At 39.0% G+C, this 18,747-nt stretch overlaps 1 protein-coding gene across 1 annotated transcript in view; it reads left to right on the top strand.

Annotated features, from left to right (window-relative positions):
* LOC126424933 (basic proline-rich protein-like) overlaps window positions 1-18,391 on the top strand; it is a 114,994-nt gene extending 96,603 nt beyond the window's left edge. Inside the window, exons 7-9 of the mRNA XM_050087780.1 lie at window positions 3,447-3,514; window positions 11,486-11,554; window positions 16,113-18,391. Coding sequence (XP_049943737.1) covers window positions 3,447-3,514; window positions 11,486-11,554; window positions 16,113-16,146 — 171 coding nt within the window. The 3' untranslated portion in view covers window positions 16,147-18,391. The remainder of the gene's footprint in view (window positions 1-3,446; window positions 3,515-11,485; window positions 11,555-16,112) is intronic.
* Window positions 18,392-18,747: the final 356 nt, after the last annotated feature.

The following is an 18,747-nucleotide window of genomic DNA, read 5'->3' as shown; positions in this document are numbered from 1 at the left end:
TGGGCTGTTGGTGCGCCCTTATATACGCTAGCCGATGGCTGTGACGTCACTGGTACCCATGACATTGCCATATATGGGCGTATTTTGAGTCGGTGTTCGATGTGCCCTCTTCAGCTGCACGATTGCTGGATCACATGCAGCGCTGAGCTGCAAGCCACTGTCTCTATTCAGGATGTTTGCGGTAATTTTTATTTCAATAGCTTCCTTTATTAAATGGTCCCTGAAGCTGTTAATGCGAGCCACGACGGAGGTATCGTCAAATTTTATGTGGTAACTATTTTCTAACACTTGCTCAGCTAATGCAGATTTCTCTGGATAGCGCAGGCGATAATACCTCTCATGTTCTTTCCTGCATTGTTCCACAGTGCGCATTGTTTGTCCGATGTACTTCTGGCCACACTCACAAGGTATTTTGTAGACTCCAGGTGTTCTGAGACCTACTGCATCTTTAACTGGTCTCAGTAATTGACGGATTTTCGTTGGAGGCCTGAAGATTGATTTGATCTTGTGTCTTTTCAACAGGCGGCTTATCTTGCCTGACACAGAGCCACAGAATGGCAGCAAAGCAAGTTTCTTTTCCTGCTCTTCGTCAGTGGTGTTATTCTGATATTTCTCAGAAATCACTTCTTTTGATTGATGGGCGCTGTAGCCGTTATTCCTGAAAACCTTGTGTAGGTGGCTCAGTTCATGGGGCAGGTTATCGTCCTCCGATATTACTCTTACACGATGCACCAATGTTTGTAATACTGTGTGCTTCTGTGCTGGATGATGATGGCTGGTGGCGTGCAGGTACAGGTCTGTGTGTACGGTTTTTCTGTAGACGCTGTGGCCAAGGCACCCATTTCGTTTACGGTGGACAGGGGCGTTGAGGAAGTGCGGTGCATTGTCTTTTTCCACTTCCATGATGAACTGGATATTGATCCCATTGAGATGCTCCAAAAACTCGTCTAGTTTCTCACGTCCGTGTAGTCAAATGACGAACGTGTCGTCAACATATCGAAAGAAACACTTAGGCTTCGTTGGCTCCAGCTGTTGCAAACCTCTTCATGGAGAATTTTCCAGGTCCATTCTTTTACCCTTCTTATATAAAGTTGCTTGGGATTTTGTACTGGGCAAGAGATTCATCATAAATGGAAGCTAAGTAAGTGGCCGATGCGCAGAGTGCTTATTGTAAAACCGAATTGGGATTCCGCCCGGATTTGGCAACTCACTTGTTTTCTACTCTTTCAGTTGTTTCTGTATGCCAAGGATGCTTATTCCTGGCCACCCATAAGGGAGTCAGTCAAACAATGCTATGTTTGTAAGATTTCCCAATGTGAACAGTTCCTTAAACATGAAATTTGAAACTTCGGCTTTCATTTTGGTATCTTCAGCTGCCTCTCTGGGCAGGTTGACGAATGACTGTATGGAAGCCTTGGACCTGCTTAACGATTTAACATAGGTCCTGAATTTTCTTAGGTTCTTGGCCAGATTCGTTGCTAAGGCAGGACTGTATCAGTTGTATGCTTTGCGCATATATCTTTTCAGAGACACACGAGTCTCTACTAACCGTTGCCAGTTGTGATTTGTACATTCTCTTTTGAATTGAGACTGCAATAGCTTTTGCTTCCTCAGCATTTTTTGAATTTTGATGTTATACCATGATGGGGCTTTTCTGTCCTTAATCCACTTACTAGGCACATCCTTCTCCATACCGCAATTTAAAATTTGTTTAAACTTTGGCAATGATTCCTGTGTGTCCCTCATAATGGAACGATGTCATTTCAGTTCATTGTGTAAATGAGATGCTGGCAATGATACATCTGCTGTTTCTATCAGAAACACACTCCTAGCCTTCTTGAGTGATTTATTAACTTTAGTAACCACAGTTGCTATGGTGGCGCGCTGCTGGCTGCAGACTTCCTTCGGATGATTCGAGAGCTGTCACGGCTGAATCGTGTGAACAGTAAAAGTGTCCAGAAGTTCGCATGGTTTCACTCATACCTGTGACACGCATTCACCTGAATTCAGTGTCACAATCAACATCGATAGAGACAATATTTTTGTCAACTGCAATGAACACTCCCCCTCCCATGCCATATAACCTCTCTTTCGTTCAGTGACTCACTTAATATATCAGAGCTTTCTATGTCAGGCTTCAGGCAGCTCGGTTCCAAGAATAATGTGAATATGAGAACTTTCCTGGATGGCAGTAAATTCAAAACTCTGATACGAATACAATGACAATTTATTGTTAAAATTTTGACCGTTGAAGTGTCTTTACTTGAATGCAGTCTGATTTCGCTATCTGTGTATCAACTGGCGAGTGTTCATCAGAGTACTTCAAACTACTACCTAGCCTAAAAAACCTGCGTGTGCTCTCCACAAGTACTCTGCTAACTGAGCAGCTGCTTCCTTTGTGTAGTGTACCCTTGAGTTAAGGGAAGTCCTACAATTCCCCACCTGATAAAGCAGGTCCAGAAATCTGCAGCCAAGACAGTCTTGTGGTATAGTCTTTCAGGAAGGACCCTGTGCATGCTGTTGTTGCCAAACTGTTGTCTTCAGTCCAGCTCATCATCACTCATTCTGCAGTCATTGCAGTCTGTCAGTGTGATACTTGTGTGTCCCTCACACCAATGATTTGTGGTCTTTCAGGATCTGAAAGATGACAGTAAGCTGTACATGCATGTTCTGTGGACATGTTGCATTGTGAGTGCCATCTGAAAAGTTTCATTAATATTAGACACATCCGATAGAAATGGGTTTCACCTGTACTGAAAATAAACTCGCATAAAGATGAAATTTTATTAAAACATCCCACAGGCCTCGAATTACTTGGTCATAGCATTCATGGTGGGACTGTCTCCATTTCAGTCAGAGTATCATCAAAATATAATGTGGTCTTGCAAAATAAGAAATGCACAAGTAACTGTAATCTTCAGTTGGCACTGATTGCTGAGTCTAATTTGCAACCCAATCCTGTACCATCGTAAGTGCTTTTCAGATCTTCTGATGCCTGTCTGCAATAAATAGTATTGGAATTGTATAGGGGATGATACCCATATTGCATGTCGTAACAGGCTACTGAATACTCAGTTCCTCCACTTATCATTCCGTCCTTCCAGCACCCCATTCTTAATCATTTCATTGTACTTTGTGTAATATTCATCATCCATTATGTATATTCATTCAGTCTTTGGAGTATTTAAAACTTATCATTCTTCCATTAAAACTTATCATTCTTCCATTAAAACTTATCATTCTTCCATTAAAACTTATCATTCTGCCATTAAAACTTATCATTCAGCTCCTGCCAAACTCTTCTGGCTTCAACATTATCCCTTTGCTAACGTCACATATGTTCAGCATTTAATTAAAGGTACCATATTGCTTGTATGAGAAGTTGATGTTTCTGGTAGTACCTCTAAGAAAGATGTTTACAGTGATATAAATATTTTGTGTTTCAGATCGGTCAGCAGACAACTCCTCTCCAGAACAACCAGGATGCATCACACCAAAAAGCTGGATGTGTCGGGTATGTGTAGCATGAAGCTATAGTTTTCAAAGCAGGTAAAATCCTAAGGTTGTTCATATGTGCTGATCATACCCACAAAGATATGGGGCAATTCCAAATGATTGGTGATTACAAACAATTGTAACTATTTAATGCATAGTAATACATCAATAAGAACTGCATGAAGTTCAATGTTTTTCATAGTTCGTAGATGTTCTACACGACTCCCCTTGGTCACACAGACCACATGAAAATAAAAATCCATTTTGTGCTGTATATTCCAAAGCATATGCAGTCACTCATGCAAGTGCATTAGGAATGCCCATTTTGAGTTCTGGGATTGTTTCTGGCAAAGGAGGCACATACTCAAAGTCTTTCACGTAACTCAAAAAAGAAATCTGTGAGCGTCAGGTTTGGGGGTCTGGGTGGCCAAGAGCAGAACACAGTGTTGTTGTATCCAGCGAGACCGATGCAACTGTTCAGAAGATATCAGTTTAAAAATGTGTGCCAGCTTCCAATTCACTGAACTCGCGCAGCAAATGAAATATTGAACTTTCTTCTACATTTTTTGTAATTCTCATAAAACTATCACTGTGCATTAAATATTTGTAGCCATTTGTAATTCCTATATTCATTTTCAATTGCTCTGTTTATTGAAAAGAAAAACTAATGCAAATTTTGTGAAAAGGAAAGATTGCTAATCGCTATATAGAGGAGATGCTGAGTCACAGAAAGACACAACAAAAAGACGGTCATACAAATTGAGCTTTTGACCAGAAGGCCTTTTTCTAACGTATACAAAACACACACACACACACACACACACACACACACACACACACACACGACTACTGTCTCTGGCCACTGAAGCCTCTCAGTGGTCACACGTGTGCAAGTTGTGTTTACGTGAATGTGTGTTAGCTCAACATGTACGGCAGTGCTTTTGTTGTCTGTCTGCAACTCGACGTCTCTATATGGTGACTAGCAATCTTTCCTTTTCATAATATTGTCATCATTCCATTCTGGATATTCCATTGTTTAAAAAGGATGTATTTCTTAATGTTTGTAATTACAGAATTTTTTGTCCCAGAATATTTATGATTAAATGTCGCCAGCCATCATATGTCCTTTGTTGAAAGTTCGCAGTTATTCAGTGTATAAAGTTTATTGATACTAGTAAATTTTTTGTGCCATTGAACTTATCAGAACAGTAAACTTTAAAGCATTTTGTCATTGCACAACAAATGACCTTTTCCAAATTTTGGTAGTAACTGCCTGAACTGTTATCCGTTGGCCAAAAGATTTTGAGCTCCATGCAGTCACAGGGTCAGCAAAAAATTGATCCACATTCCTTATTGTTAAAAATTGCATACAACAGCTATCACATAACCTGTCAAAAACACACTAACATGAAACATTCAACTAATGACAATATTATGAAAAGGATAAACACTATAAGTAAGAGTGATTTCAAGTGTGCCACAGGGGAGTGTCGTAGGACCGTTGCAATTCACAATATATATAAATGACCTTGTGGATAACATTGGAAGTTCACTGAGGCTTTTTGCGGATGATGCTGTAGTATATCGAGAGGTTGTAACAATGGAAAATTGTATTGAAATGCGGGAGGATCTGCAACGAATTGACGCATGGTGCAGGGAATGGCAATTGAATCTCAATGTAGACAAGTGTAATGTGCTGCGAATACATAGAAAGAAAGATCCTTTATCATGTAGCTACAATATAGCAGGTCAGCAACTGGAAGCAGTTAATTCCATAAATTATCTTGGAGTAGGCATTAGGAGTGATTTAATTAGAATGACCACATAAAATTAATCATTGGTAAAGCAGATGCCAGACTGAGATTCATTGGAAGAATCCTAAGGAAATGCAGTCCGAAAACAAAGGAAGTAGGTTACAGTACACTTGTTCACTCACAGCATGAATACTGCTCACTGCTGTCTGGTCCATACCAGATAGAGTTGATAGAAGAGATAGAGAAGATCAAACGGAGAGCAACGTGCTTCATTACATGATCATTTAGTAATCGTGAAAGCGTTACAGATATGATAGATAAACTCCAATGGAAGACTCTGTAACGTGCTGGGCTAAATCCTTTTATTAGTGCCTCTTAAAGTTCACGTCACAAGCGGATGTATTGAAACATTTCTTCACCCAGTAGATAGTACGCAGTGTTCCTAACCTACCTTGCTGTGCTTATTCAATATTGTCTTCTCGGTAGCTGCATCCGTCTCACCTAAATCACACTGCAATTAAGAAGCCGGGATCCTAGATTTTGTTTTCCAAAATCAAAAGTCAAAAACGTATTCATTGTTGAACACTTATGACAACCACAGTGCGATTTGTTTGTTATCACTCACACACACAATATTCATGTGACCAGGCCTCATACACTTAATAATCGTCACATTAGGTAGGTCAAAAACTTCCAATCTTTAACAATGTTCACAATACGCGTTAACTGTTCAAAGCCAAATACAATTACACTTTTTTGGTACTGACCGGAAAAGTTAACCGACTTGCCAAACTTTTGCTCCATGAGAATCTGACCGAGAACTAACTGAGAACTGCACCAGCTCGGACCTTATATAGACGAGTGCTTGAATATTTGACTATTTCTGTTAATATATTATAGTTTATAATTTCCCAGGGTTAAAATAATCCTTTCTAATTGGTTTTGAAGTTAACTATTGGGTTTTATTACTTGAATAACATGAATGAGCTGTATCAATTTAAATACGCAGAACTAACTTATGCATCCACAGTGGGAATTCCCGACTTATAACCATGGCAGCCCTCTTGAACAATAATTTTTACTTTTTCAAATTTACTTAATTCTTAATTAATGGACTTATGAAGTTGAGACTGGAGTAATTTTACGTAGAAAAATAAAGGTAGCAAAAGTATCAAAACAGATCTCGGAATTATTCAGTAGTTTGGCCACAATTGGCACTGAAAGTCATACAGGCTACAGATTTCAAGTCTTAATATCTATTTAACTAATAGACTTTAGGTTAATTTAAACACTTTGCTGGAATCAGTAAAATTTAGGCTTTCTTTTGGATGCAGTCTTATAGCTGAATTCGATCTATTAGCTCACTCAAATTTTACTTAATATGTATTGCACAATATACGTCATTGTTCATAACTTTTAATGGGATGCATTTCCAATAAAACTAATTAGCACATTAGTTTCAGAATAGACATTAGCATGTACTGAAACAATATATTCTACTAGGGGAATTTTATTTAAACTATTTCTAAATTCTGTGCTATGAGGCTGAGGCTGAAGGCCACAGAATCTGTAGTCAGAATCTGAGTAGTGAAAATGGGGAAAAACAAAAAAATTCATTGCTTAACTAAGTTGCTGAAGGGGTGTAAAACCAAAACAGGATAGCAGTGGGCAACCCTGCTTCGTTACAACTCTGCAAGAGAGACACTCAGTAGCTCGATGTGGGCTTTTGTTGAAGTTTCGAGAACATACTTTCACTGAGGAGTCAAGCAGTATATTATTCCGTCCTATGTATATCTCACGAAGAGATCATGAGAATAAAATCAGAGAGATTAGAGCCCACACAGAGGCATACAGACAGTCTGTCTTTCCACGAACAATACGAGACCGGAATACGAGGAGAACCGATAGAGGTTCTCAAGGTACCCTTTGCCACACACCATCAGGTGGCTTGCGCAGTATGGATGTAGATTTAGATATAGTCATCATATAGCAGAGATGGTTGGTCGCAGGTGTGCACAAACTGTCAAACAAAGCTTTCAGCCAAACAGGCCTTCATCACAATTAGACACCTCCCCCCCCCCCCTCCACACACACACACACACACACACACACACACACACACACACACTCTCTCTCACTCACTCACACACACACTCTCTCTCTCTCTCTCTCTCTCTCTCTCTCTCTCTCTCTGGCCTTGGTAGCCACACACTGTGTGTATCTGATGAAGGCCTGTTTGGGCAAAATCTTTGTTTGATATTCTTTTTGTTGTGCCCCTCTATGTCTCGGCATCTCCTCTATATAGTTAGTATCAATTACCCTTATCATAATACTGTCATAATTCCAACATGAATTTTCCATTGTTTGAAACACTAAACTAAGCTATGCTTGAAGACATTTACACTCTCCATTGTGATAGGAACCGAAAACCATGAGTTTCTCCATTCACATTAATGTTATTCTAAAGAAACTAAACTTTTGGACAGTCTCTCTGGTCAGAACTAACAGACAAGCAAAAACACCCCCATACACACACAATGGTATGTACATCTACGTGTTTTTGTGAGTCTGTTAGCTCTGACATAGTGAATTATTTGAAAGTTTAGTGACTTGTACATGTTAACCATTCAGGGCCTTGACTGTACATTGAGTGTATTTTTACTCCCTCCATTATTTGTATTTCACCCAGGACTTTTCCTTATTTTCATATTTCTCCAGTGTGGTGCAAGTGAAGCATCTGTCTTCAATCACTTGATGCTGTTGAACATTCATGTTGTTGTTGTGGTCTTCAGTCCTGAGACTGGTTTGATGCAGCTCTCCATGCTACTCTATCCTGTGCAAGCTTTTTCATCTCCCAGTACCTACTGTAACCTACATCCTTCTGAATCTGCTTAGTGTATTCATCTCTTGGTCTCCCTCTACGATTTTTACCCTCCACGCTGCCCTCCAGTACTAAACTGGTGATCCCTTGATGCCTCAGAACATGTCCTACCAACCGATCCCTTCTTCTGGTCAAGTTGTGCCACAAACTTCTCTTCTCCCCAATCCTATTCAATACTTCCTCATTAGTTATGTGATCTACCCATCTAATCTTCAGCATTCTTCTGTAGCACCACATTTCGAAAGCTTCTATTCTCTTCTTGTCCAAACTATTTATTGTCCATGTTTCACTTCCATACATGGCTACACTCCATACGAATACTTTCAGAAATGACTTCCTGACACTTAAATCAATACTGGATGTTAACAAATTTCTCTTCTTCAGAAACGCTTTCCTTGCCATTGCCAGCCTACATTTTATATCCTCTCTACTTCGACCATCATCAGTTATTTTGCTCCCCAATTAGCAAAAGTTCTTTACTACTTTAAGTGCCTCATTTCCTAATCTAAATCCCTCAGCATCACCCGACTTAATTAGACTACATTCCATTATCCTTGTTTTGCTTTTGTTGATGTTCATCTTATATCCTCCTTTCAAGACACTGTCCATTCCATTCAAATGCTCTTCCAAGTCCTTTGCTGTCTCTGACAGAATTACAATGTCATCGGCGAACAGCAAAGTTTTTATTTCTTCTCCATGAATTTTAATACCTACTCCGAATTTTTCTTTTGTTTCCTTTACTGCTTGCTCAATATACAGATTGAACAACATCGGGGAGAGGCTACAACCCTGTCTTACTCCCTTCCCAACCACTGCTTCCCTTTCATGCCCCTCGACTCTTATAACTGCCATCTGGTTTCTGTACAAATTGTAAATAGCCTTTCGCTCCCTGTATTTTACCCCTGCCACCTTTAGAATTTGAAAGAGAGTATTCCAGTCAACATTGTCAAAAGCTTTCTCTAAGTCTACAAATGCTAGAAACGTAGGTTTGCCTTTCCTTAATCTTTCTTCTAAGATAAGTCGTAAGGTCAGTATTGCCTCACGTGTTCCAGTGTTTCTACGGAATCCAAACTGATCTTCCCCGAGGTTGGCTTCTACTAGTTTTTCCATTCGTCTGTAAAGAATTCGTGTTAGTATTTTGCAGCTGTGACTTATTAAGCTGATAGTTCGGTAATTTTCACATCTGTCAACACCTGCTTTCTTTGGGATTGGAATTATTATATTCTTCTTGAAGTCTGAGGGTATTTCGCCTGTTTCATACATCTTGCTCACCAGATGTGTTTCATACATCTTGCTCACCAGATGGTAGAGTTTTGTCAGGACTGGCTCTCCCACGGCCGTCAGTAGTTCCAATGGAATATTGTCTACTCCGGGGGCCTTGTTTCGACTCAGGTCTTTCAGTGCTCTGTCAAACTCTTCACGCAGTATCATATCTCCCATTTCATCTTCATCTACATCCTCTTCCATTTCCATAATATTGTCCTCAAGTACATCGCCCTTGTATAGACCCTCTATATACTCCTTCCAGCTTTCTGCTTTCCCTTCTTTGCTTAGAATTGGGTTTCCATCTGAGCTCTTGATGTTCATACAAGTCGTTCTCTTATCTCCAAAGGTCTCTTTAATTTTCCTGTAGGCGGTATCTATCTTACCCCTAGTGAGATAGGCCTCTACATCCTTACATTTGTCCTCTAGCCATCCCTGCTTAGCCATTTTGCACTTCCTGTCGATCTCATTTTTGAGACGTTTGTATTCCTTTTTGCCTGTTTCACTTACTGCATTTTTATATTTTCTCCTTTCATCAATTAAATTCAATATTTCTTCTGTTACCCAAGGATTTCTAGTAGCCCTCGTCTTTTTACCTACTTGATCCTCTGCTGCCTTCACTAATTCATCCCTCAAAGCTACCCATTCTTCTTCTACTGTATTTATTTCCCCCATTCCTGTCAATTGCTCCCTTATGCTCTCCCTGAATCTCTGTACAACCTCTGGGTCTTTTAGTTTATCCAGGTCCCATCTCCTTAAATTCCCACCTTTTTGCAGTTTCTTCAGTTTTAATCTACAGGTCATAAGCAATAGATTGTGGTCAGAGTCCACATCTGCCCCTGGAAATGTCTTACAATTTAAAACCTGGTTCCTAAATCTCTGTCTTACCTTTATATAATCTATCTGATACCTTTTAGTATCTCCAGGGTTCTTCCATGTATACAGCCTTCTTTCATGATTCTTAAACCAAGTGTTAGTTATGATTATGTTGTGCTCTGTGCAAAATTCTACCAGGTGGCTTCCTCTTTCATTTCTGTCCCCCAATCCATATTCACCTACTATGTTTCCTTCCCTCCCTTTTCCTACACTCGAATTCCAGTCACCCATGACTATTAAATTTTCGTCTCCTTTCACAATCTGAATAATTTCTTTTATTTCATCATACATTTCTTCAATTTCTTCGTCATCTGCAGAGCTAGTTGGCATATAAACTTGTACTACTGTAGTAGGTGTGGGCTTCGTATCTATCTTGGCCACAATAATGCGTTCACTATGCTGTTTGTAGTAGCTTACCCGCATTCCTATTTTCCTATTCATTATTAAACCTACTCCTGCATTACCCCTATTTGATTTTGTGTTTATAACCCTGTAGTCACCTGACCAGAAGTCTTGTTCCTCCTGCCACCGAACTTCACTAATTCCCACTATATCTAACTTCAACCTATCCATCTCCCTTTTTAAATTTTCTAATCTACCTGCCCGATTAAGGGATCTGACATTCCACGCTCCGATCCATAGAACGCCAGTTTTCTTTCTTCTGATAACGACATCCTCTTGAGTAGTCCCCGCCCGGAGATCCGAATGGGGGACTATTTTACCTCCGGAATATTTTACCCAAGAGGACGCCATCATCATGTAATCATACAGTAAAGCTGCATGCCCTCGGGAAAAATTACGGCTGTAGTTTCCCCTTGCTTTCAGCCGTTCGCAGCAAGGCCGTTTTGGTTATTGTTACAAGGCCAGATCAGTCAATCATCCAGACTGTTGCCCTTGCAACTACTGAAAATGCTGCTGCCCCTCTTCAGGAACCACACGTTTGTCTGGCCTCTCAACAGATACCCCTCCGTTGTGGTTGCACCTACGGTACGGCTATCTGTATCGCTGAGGCACGCAAGCCTCCCCACCAACGGCAAGGTCCATGGTTCATGAGGGGGGTGAACATTCATAATACACCAATATAGTATCCTGTTGCACATTCATATGCGTGTGTGTGTGTGTGTGTGTGTGTGTGTGTGTGTGTGTGTGTGTGTGTGTGTGTGTTTTAGTTACAACCTGTTGTAGCCATTTATGAAACTATTTTTGCTGGTTTTAGGGTATCTGGGCCAACAGACAAACCCAACTCAGTGCATCCGGAGACTACTGCGAATACTAATGATGGAAGGTAAGCAAGTAGCAGACATACTTAGTAAAACTTGAACATAACATTACTGAAATGAGATTATAATTGCTCATTGTCCTATGCAATTGTGTGACAGAGTAAATCATTTTGCAGTAGATAACTAGTCTGTGTCAAGGTCGCAACATGTCTGGAAAATTGGGAATTTTCAGGTTTTCAGGAGAACTGAATTTACTGGAAAAGTGAGAAATCTCAGGGCCTTTTGAGAGACTCTAGGGAGAGTAGATCTATTCATTGTCAGGATGAAATTGAGATTCTGTTTCAGAAAGAATTGGCTGTGGGGACGCATAAGGAAAGGTGAAGAAGTGCATTGCATTGTTGTAATGTTTGTTGCTAGATCACAGCTACCTGTGACACACTTGCCAGTCTTGAGGAATCTTTGTTATTGTTTGTGGATTCTCAGGTGCCTGGTTCCTTTCTCATCACATGATTGTGAGTGCAACGGAATATAACGTGTGTGAGGGTGTGTGGCGTAACTGTGAAATTATCATTTACACAAAAGCAAACTTTTTAAAATGTGATGCACCATTGGTACCAGAGGCTGTTGATACTACATTCCAGTGTAAACAATTTGAAGTATGCTACTATGAGAATTTCTTGTATTCTTGAGATAACTGAACAATCACATTACACGGGACAGAAGGGCGACAGATGGATGTAATGATGTACCGTATTTACTCGAGTCTAAGCCGCACTCGAATCTAAGCCACACCTGAAAAATGAGACTCGAAATCAAGGAAAAAAAAATTTCCCAATTCTAAGCCGCACCTGAAATTTGAGACTCGAAATTCAAGGGGAGAGAAAAGTTTTAGGCAGCATCTCCAAATCGAAACAAAGTTGGTCCACTGTAATATGAGACAATTTAGGTCGAATGAATGACGATACAGCTACAGTAGTTTGGTTCGAGTCGTAAGCTTAGCAGTTAAGCTTTACCAGGTAGCCATTGCTATGCATCAGGCGCTCCGTCCGTATTTATACGGGTACCCTTCCTTTTTCACGTGCTTCGTCTGGTTTGAATTGATTGCTTATTTTTTCTTTGATCTGATAAGCGCAGTTTTCTTTGTTATAGGTGTTTACGTCACTCTACGCTGAAAATGCATTGCTGTACTGTGTCATGCATTGTTTGTCGTACTCTGATACTGCGTATTTACGGCCTGTCGCCGATCGCAGCATGGCTTGCTTTTGAGCGCGCTACCGCCGCTTACAAATAAAAAAAAGTAAAAGGGAGAGAGAGGAATTGTCTCATTAGTGAAACACTGGCAAGAGACTGCTACTTGTTGTTACTCACACTGCTGCTTTCTTTGATAATGATTAACAAGAACCAAATAATAGACTGCGTATGATAGAAGATGTTCTGAACGAGAGTTTAGCGAAAATTTTTCTCCGTTTGAAAATCTTTGCAGGCGCCTCTTTAGTACATTGCATTCTGCACAGAAATTAGAGTCATCTTAGGTTTAAAAATCTAGCCAATTGCCTCGCTTCATTTCTGGCTGTATCACTGTTTAGCATAAGAATAATACAAATATAAACATGACATGATATGTACATTCTTCCGCGTTTGCTGTTGTCTCACTCTAGTTTCGTGGTTTATTACGCAGACAGGATTTAAATGAGATAGTAGCAAACACGAAACAATACATTGCAAAATGTTTATATTCGTATTATTCTTATGGTGACGAGAATACTGCATGTGATTCACAATTTATAAAAGTTCGTATTAGCAACCATCTCTTCTCACAGATAGGAAAAAATTCAGAACGTAGAGTTGGCCATATTGACAAACATCCTAAACATTCTTGCCAGTCGGGTTTTCGTAGTACATTGAAATGCTGCTACATTCGAAGATGAACAATACGGAATTAGTATTTACTTCGTTGGATAAAGTATGAAAATGCAGTGGTCGAAACTCGGCGCAGAGAAAAAAAGCTTGTCTTCCACCCCCCCCCCCCCCCCCTTTTTTTTTTTTTTTTTTTTTTTTTTTTTCCCCTGACACAGAAGTTTTGGCGCCAGTATTTATCTTTGTGCCTACAAAGCATGCCTGTGTAGCGCTACATATATTCGACGGCAGAACTAAGTTGTGGCGGCACCCACCGACATTTTTAAGAACTTCCGCTTGCTTTGCACTCGATTCTAAGCCGCAGGCGGTTTTTTGGATTACAAAAACCGGAAAAAAAGTGCGGCTTAGATTCGAGTAAATATGGTAATGAATGGATTTCCAGGGATGACACAAGCTTATAACTTTCAGAATAGTTTGTAAAACTGTAAATTCTAGCTGAGCTCAGAATAACCACTAATAAGTGACTTGGCAGCTTTAACAAAATTTCATTTGTGTGCATCATTAATAATGTCAGTCTTACTTACTATATTTGCAAAAGTATAAGGTACACATTTTCATGAAAATTTCTGGTGCTGTACTGACCTTAACCCCCTGTACTGCCCTGACCAGAGGTCGTATTCTTGCTGCCATCACACTTCACAAATTCCTCTTATAGCTAACTTCAGCGTATCCCTCTCTCTTTTTAAATTCCTTAACCTATCCACCCAGATAAAGCATTTAACATTCCAGATTGTCATCTGTAGAATGCCAGTTTTGTTTCTCCTGATGACATGCTCCTGAGTTGTCCCATCCTGGAGATCTGAATGGGAGACAGTTGTACCTCAGAAAATATAACAACTAGCTTTCAGCTATTTGCTGTAGCAACAATGCAAGGGCACGTTGGCTAAAGTTAAAATGCCAGATCAATCATACAGACTGCTGCCTCTGCAACTACTGAAAAGGTTGCCGCCCCCTTTTCAGGAACCATCGGTTTTCTGACCACTCCACAGATACTCATCTGGTATGGGATAGCTGTTTGTTTTGTAGAGACATGCAAATCCTCCCACTTTGGCAAGATCCGCAGTTCGTGGAGCACAGACTCTCAAACCATTTTGCAGAAAAGAAGACCATTGGAGTGAAGAAAAAAAAAAAAAATTCTTATATTTGGAACTGGCAGTTTCTTTGCTGCAAGACAGTGCAATTACAAAAAATTTTGGATTATTTGCACCTTGCATATTGCTCAACAGTATTACTTTTTTATTTATATCTAAAAACAAAGATGATGTGACTTACCAAATGAAAGTGCTGGCAGGTCGACAGACACACAAACAAACGCAAACATACACACAAAATTCAAGCTTTCGCAACAAACTGTTGCCTCATCAGGAAAGAGGGAAGGAGAGGGAAAGACGAAAGGATGTGGGTTTTAAGGGAGAGGGTAAGGAGTCATTCCAATCCCGGGAGCGGAAAGACTTACCTTAGGGGGAAGAAAAGGATGAATATACACTCGCACACACCCACATATCCATCCACACATATACAGACACAAGCAGACATCATGTCTGCTTGTGTCTGTATATGTGGGTGTGTGCGAGTGTATACCCGTCCTTTTTTTCCCCCTAAGGTAAGTCTTTCCGCTCCCGGGATTGGAATGACTCCTTACCCTCTCCCTTAAAACCCACATCCTTTCGTCTTTCCCTCTCCTTCCCTCTTTCCTGATGAGGCAACAGTTTGTTGCGAAAGCTTGAATTTTGTGTGTATGTTTGTGTTTGTTTGTGTGTCTGTCGACCTGCCAGCACTTTCATTTGGTAAGTCACATCATCTTTGTTTTTAGATATATTTTTCCTACGTGGAATGTTTCCCTCTATTATAACCAGATCATTACTTTTTTATTTTATTTATTTATTTTGTGCCAATTTGAAAAATCAGGGATTTGATGCTTTATGTTTCTATCGATGCTGCTTAAATAGTTCATATTTTTGTATGTACTCTTCTGTGCACAATAAGGAAAACTGCTGGACCGAAGATAATTTGTGACGCAAGGAAAGACCTCCATTCAATGTGAGAAGATGACACTGAGTGGTGGAATGACATGTGAGAAGGTGGCAGTAACTGTAATTTGTCTTTCAAAATTCCATTCACTGTCAGTCTGTACTACTTTATTATGACCTGTCTACTACTCAATAAATCTTCACTTAAGCCAAAAAAAATTTATGTCAGGTTTTATGAATGAATGCAAACTTTGTTATGTTGGGTATTAGGGGCCGTTAGAAATTGAATTGTCACCTTGTGTTTTGAATAGCTTTTGATACTGTTTCTTAACCCAAGCTGTTACTTGTGAATGTGTAAACTATTGAAAATTACTGTCTTCTTTTTGATTGTTTCTGTGTTTGTGTTGCATTTATTTCTAGTCATATTCATCACATTTAAGTCTTACTCGTGTGATGTTATATGATAAATACCCAGCCCCTCTCCCATTTTAGTTCCTAAAAACTGATTGTTGTCATTCATTCAGTATCTGCTTTGGGTTTCTTTATTGTCGAATTTACTGTACTGAGTTTATAAATTTTTAAGTCATTATGCTTATCTGTTATTTCACTTGAGTGTTAATTTATTTATTGGTGCAGGGTACAACAGATATAATTAAAACTGTATATTTGAGTTTTATTGAAATTGCCTTAAAGAGTTATTCTTTACTAATATTTTCTACTGTGAACAATGTTGCAGGGTGTTGCTGAATTCATCAAGTGAAAATAGTTAGCAACACCGTTCTAGCAATGAGAGAGTCCGTCAATGATGGTATTACTTGTGGATATAGGGAGAAATGACGTGGATTTGGAAATTTTCTAGAGAGAAAGTGTGGGTGATGAATAAAATTGGATGTCATCACAAAATGATGGATTAGTTTCCTGTATTTATGTTATAATGCCGCATTAACAGACTGATGCAGGATGATGAATGTGCACATCGGGCATTGCTTTGGGACTGTCTTTCACATGATACTGTGTGGTAAAAAAAAAGGAAAAAAAATTGTGTGTTTAGTGTGCTGTTCAACATTATTATGTGAGATTTTTGTTTGAGTTTGCTGAATGTGCATTATTCTCAAATGCATGTGCCAGAATATGTTAGACATGTAATCAAAAAATTGCGACATATAGAACTAATTATATGTTAATGATTTAACAGTTTGAAACTGATAAAATTGAAGCTGATCGCCCCTTGTCATTTTCTTCAATATAGTCTTCAAAATTCTATCTTTTATAAAATATTGATCTGCTCTTCCAGAAAGAGACTCTTGGCAATGTTGTCTTTTCTTAGCATGTGCGTAAAAAAGACATTTGGTTTAACATAATGATTCATTGGCACTGTAAAAAAAATAGTATGTATTGTGTGTCTCAAATCTTTTAAGTTATGTAGTAGAGTTTCAGCTTGGCTATTTAAAAATATAAAACGAGAAGTCAATGAGCACAAAATTGTGTTCATCTGGTCACCAAGCTATCAATGTTTTCCATGTCATTCTGCGTATGACATGGTGGTGTATATATGCTTCTGTTCTCTTGGAACTACCAGAACAACTTGTTAATGTACCAGTTTGATTTTGTATGAAAGCAGAGGAAGATCTGCTATTCAGATATGTAACTTGCACCAAATTTTGCAAGTTCTGGAGTATTATGAGAGAAAGTAAGTGAATCACTGTAGATGTCCATGAAAGAAGTTGTGGTTAGCCATATATGTAGCATTGGAAGATATTATTTCTCATTCACCAAAGTTCACAATACAGTCATCCAGCAGCACACGAAGCTATAAAACTAATTATGTTAGTATGACTGCCCTGTTAATGTTTTATTTATTTGTAGACCAAAATATACTGACTGCTTTTGTCATGTAAAAGATGCTTGGAGAGGGTCTCAAGTTGTAGCATCACACGTTATGGTACAACATTATTTTCTATGTGTTTTTCATTTTTGATCTCTCAGTGGGTTCTTTTATGCATCACACTGGCAAGAAGTAAAGGAGTGACAGTGACTTACATATGTGTACAGTATTGTCATAAATGAACAGACATCAGATATCACTTTTTCAGTGTATCTGACGGGGAAAGAAAAATATTTTAAAAGATCCCAGTTGCGTACATCTAAAGGAATCAACTGCCACCAGTTAATGTTGTCATAGTTGAAGCATCCTCCTCTTTCCTTCACCTTTAATGAAGTGTAGTGTATGCTTTCCAACTGTTTGTGTTCTGTAAACCTATAAGTTAAAAAAGAACTGTGAAAAAGAGTTCATGAAAGTACATGCAAAGTTGATGGGGTTGAAAGTCTGTAAAATGTTAGTTTAACCATTTTCCAGAATACAGTCTGTTGGCAGTCTTTGGATGTGTAGGTGTACTGTGACCTTAGCAGCTGTCATTCATTCTGCAGATTTAGTAACTAAACATATATGTCCAAAAATGACAACACCAATGGTAGATGGGGCTTTTATATGAATGAGAAATGTTAACTTCAATGCAAGTAACATGTGTTTATCAGAGTGTTTGTGAAATTCACAGTGGTGCATATTTTTCAATACACCATTGTCTAATAATTTGTGAACTGTGAATGTCAAAGAACTTGTTACTTGAGCCAGTTTTTTTACTGGTTTCCTTTAGTCAAAAGTCAATATTTTATGTTATGTGTGTAATGGTGGTTCTCTGTGCAACGTATGATTGAATAGCTGTTTAGTTTGAATGTATGTTGGCAGTGTCGTGACAGAAGACAGTGCTACGTAAAATCTTAGAAGTAGATTAAGTGCTTCATATAAATTTCTAGTCACTTTTCTAATGCAGAAAACAATATGAGTTATTGTGTACCAGCTAGCCATTCTGTGTTCTTTAAGCACCAGTAATGCGCATAGAAGTAAGTTACAATCCTGTTTTCAGTTGTTGGTTTGTTTATTTTAAGGTACAGTGAGACCTGTATACTTTTGTAAAATATTTGTGAATAAATATATAGATGATGTTAAGAATCAAATATTTAATTAGTTGATACTTCTCCAGCTTCTCTCAGTTTATGCTTTCATAGTGCTTCTTAAAGACAGGCTTACATAGAATTAATGAGGCGTATTTGACAAGCATGGTGTGGTTAGACACCATTTATGGTGCTGCAGCCTGACTGACTTACTAATCAAATGGACCGTTCTCTTCAAAAACAGAACAAATGAGCAACAAGTGCACTACAGAGTTAATTTTATTTACACTTACAAAAACATGAGATAAAACCTCAAGTGAAAGACTGGAGCACTGCAAGCCAGGAATGTTATAGGTATCTGTTTGATGGAAAGTGATAGTGTATGTTAACTAAGATGCCCATATGAAGAGAGATGTAAA

This window comes from Schistocerca serialis, chromosome 10 (genome assembly GCF_023864345.2).
Source record: "Schistocerca serialis cubense isolate TAMUIC-IGC-003099 chromosome 10, iqSchSeri2.2, whole genome shotgun sequence".
Classification (NCBI taxonomy): Eukaryota; Metazoa; Arthropoda; class Insecta; order Orthoptera; family Acrididae; genus Schistocerca; species Schistocerca serialis.
Note: the sequence above shows the minus strand (reverse complement) of the source record. Positions and strands in the feature narration are given on the sequence as shown.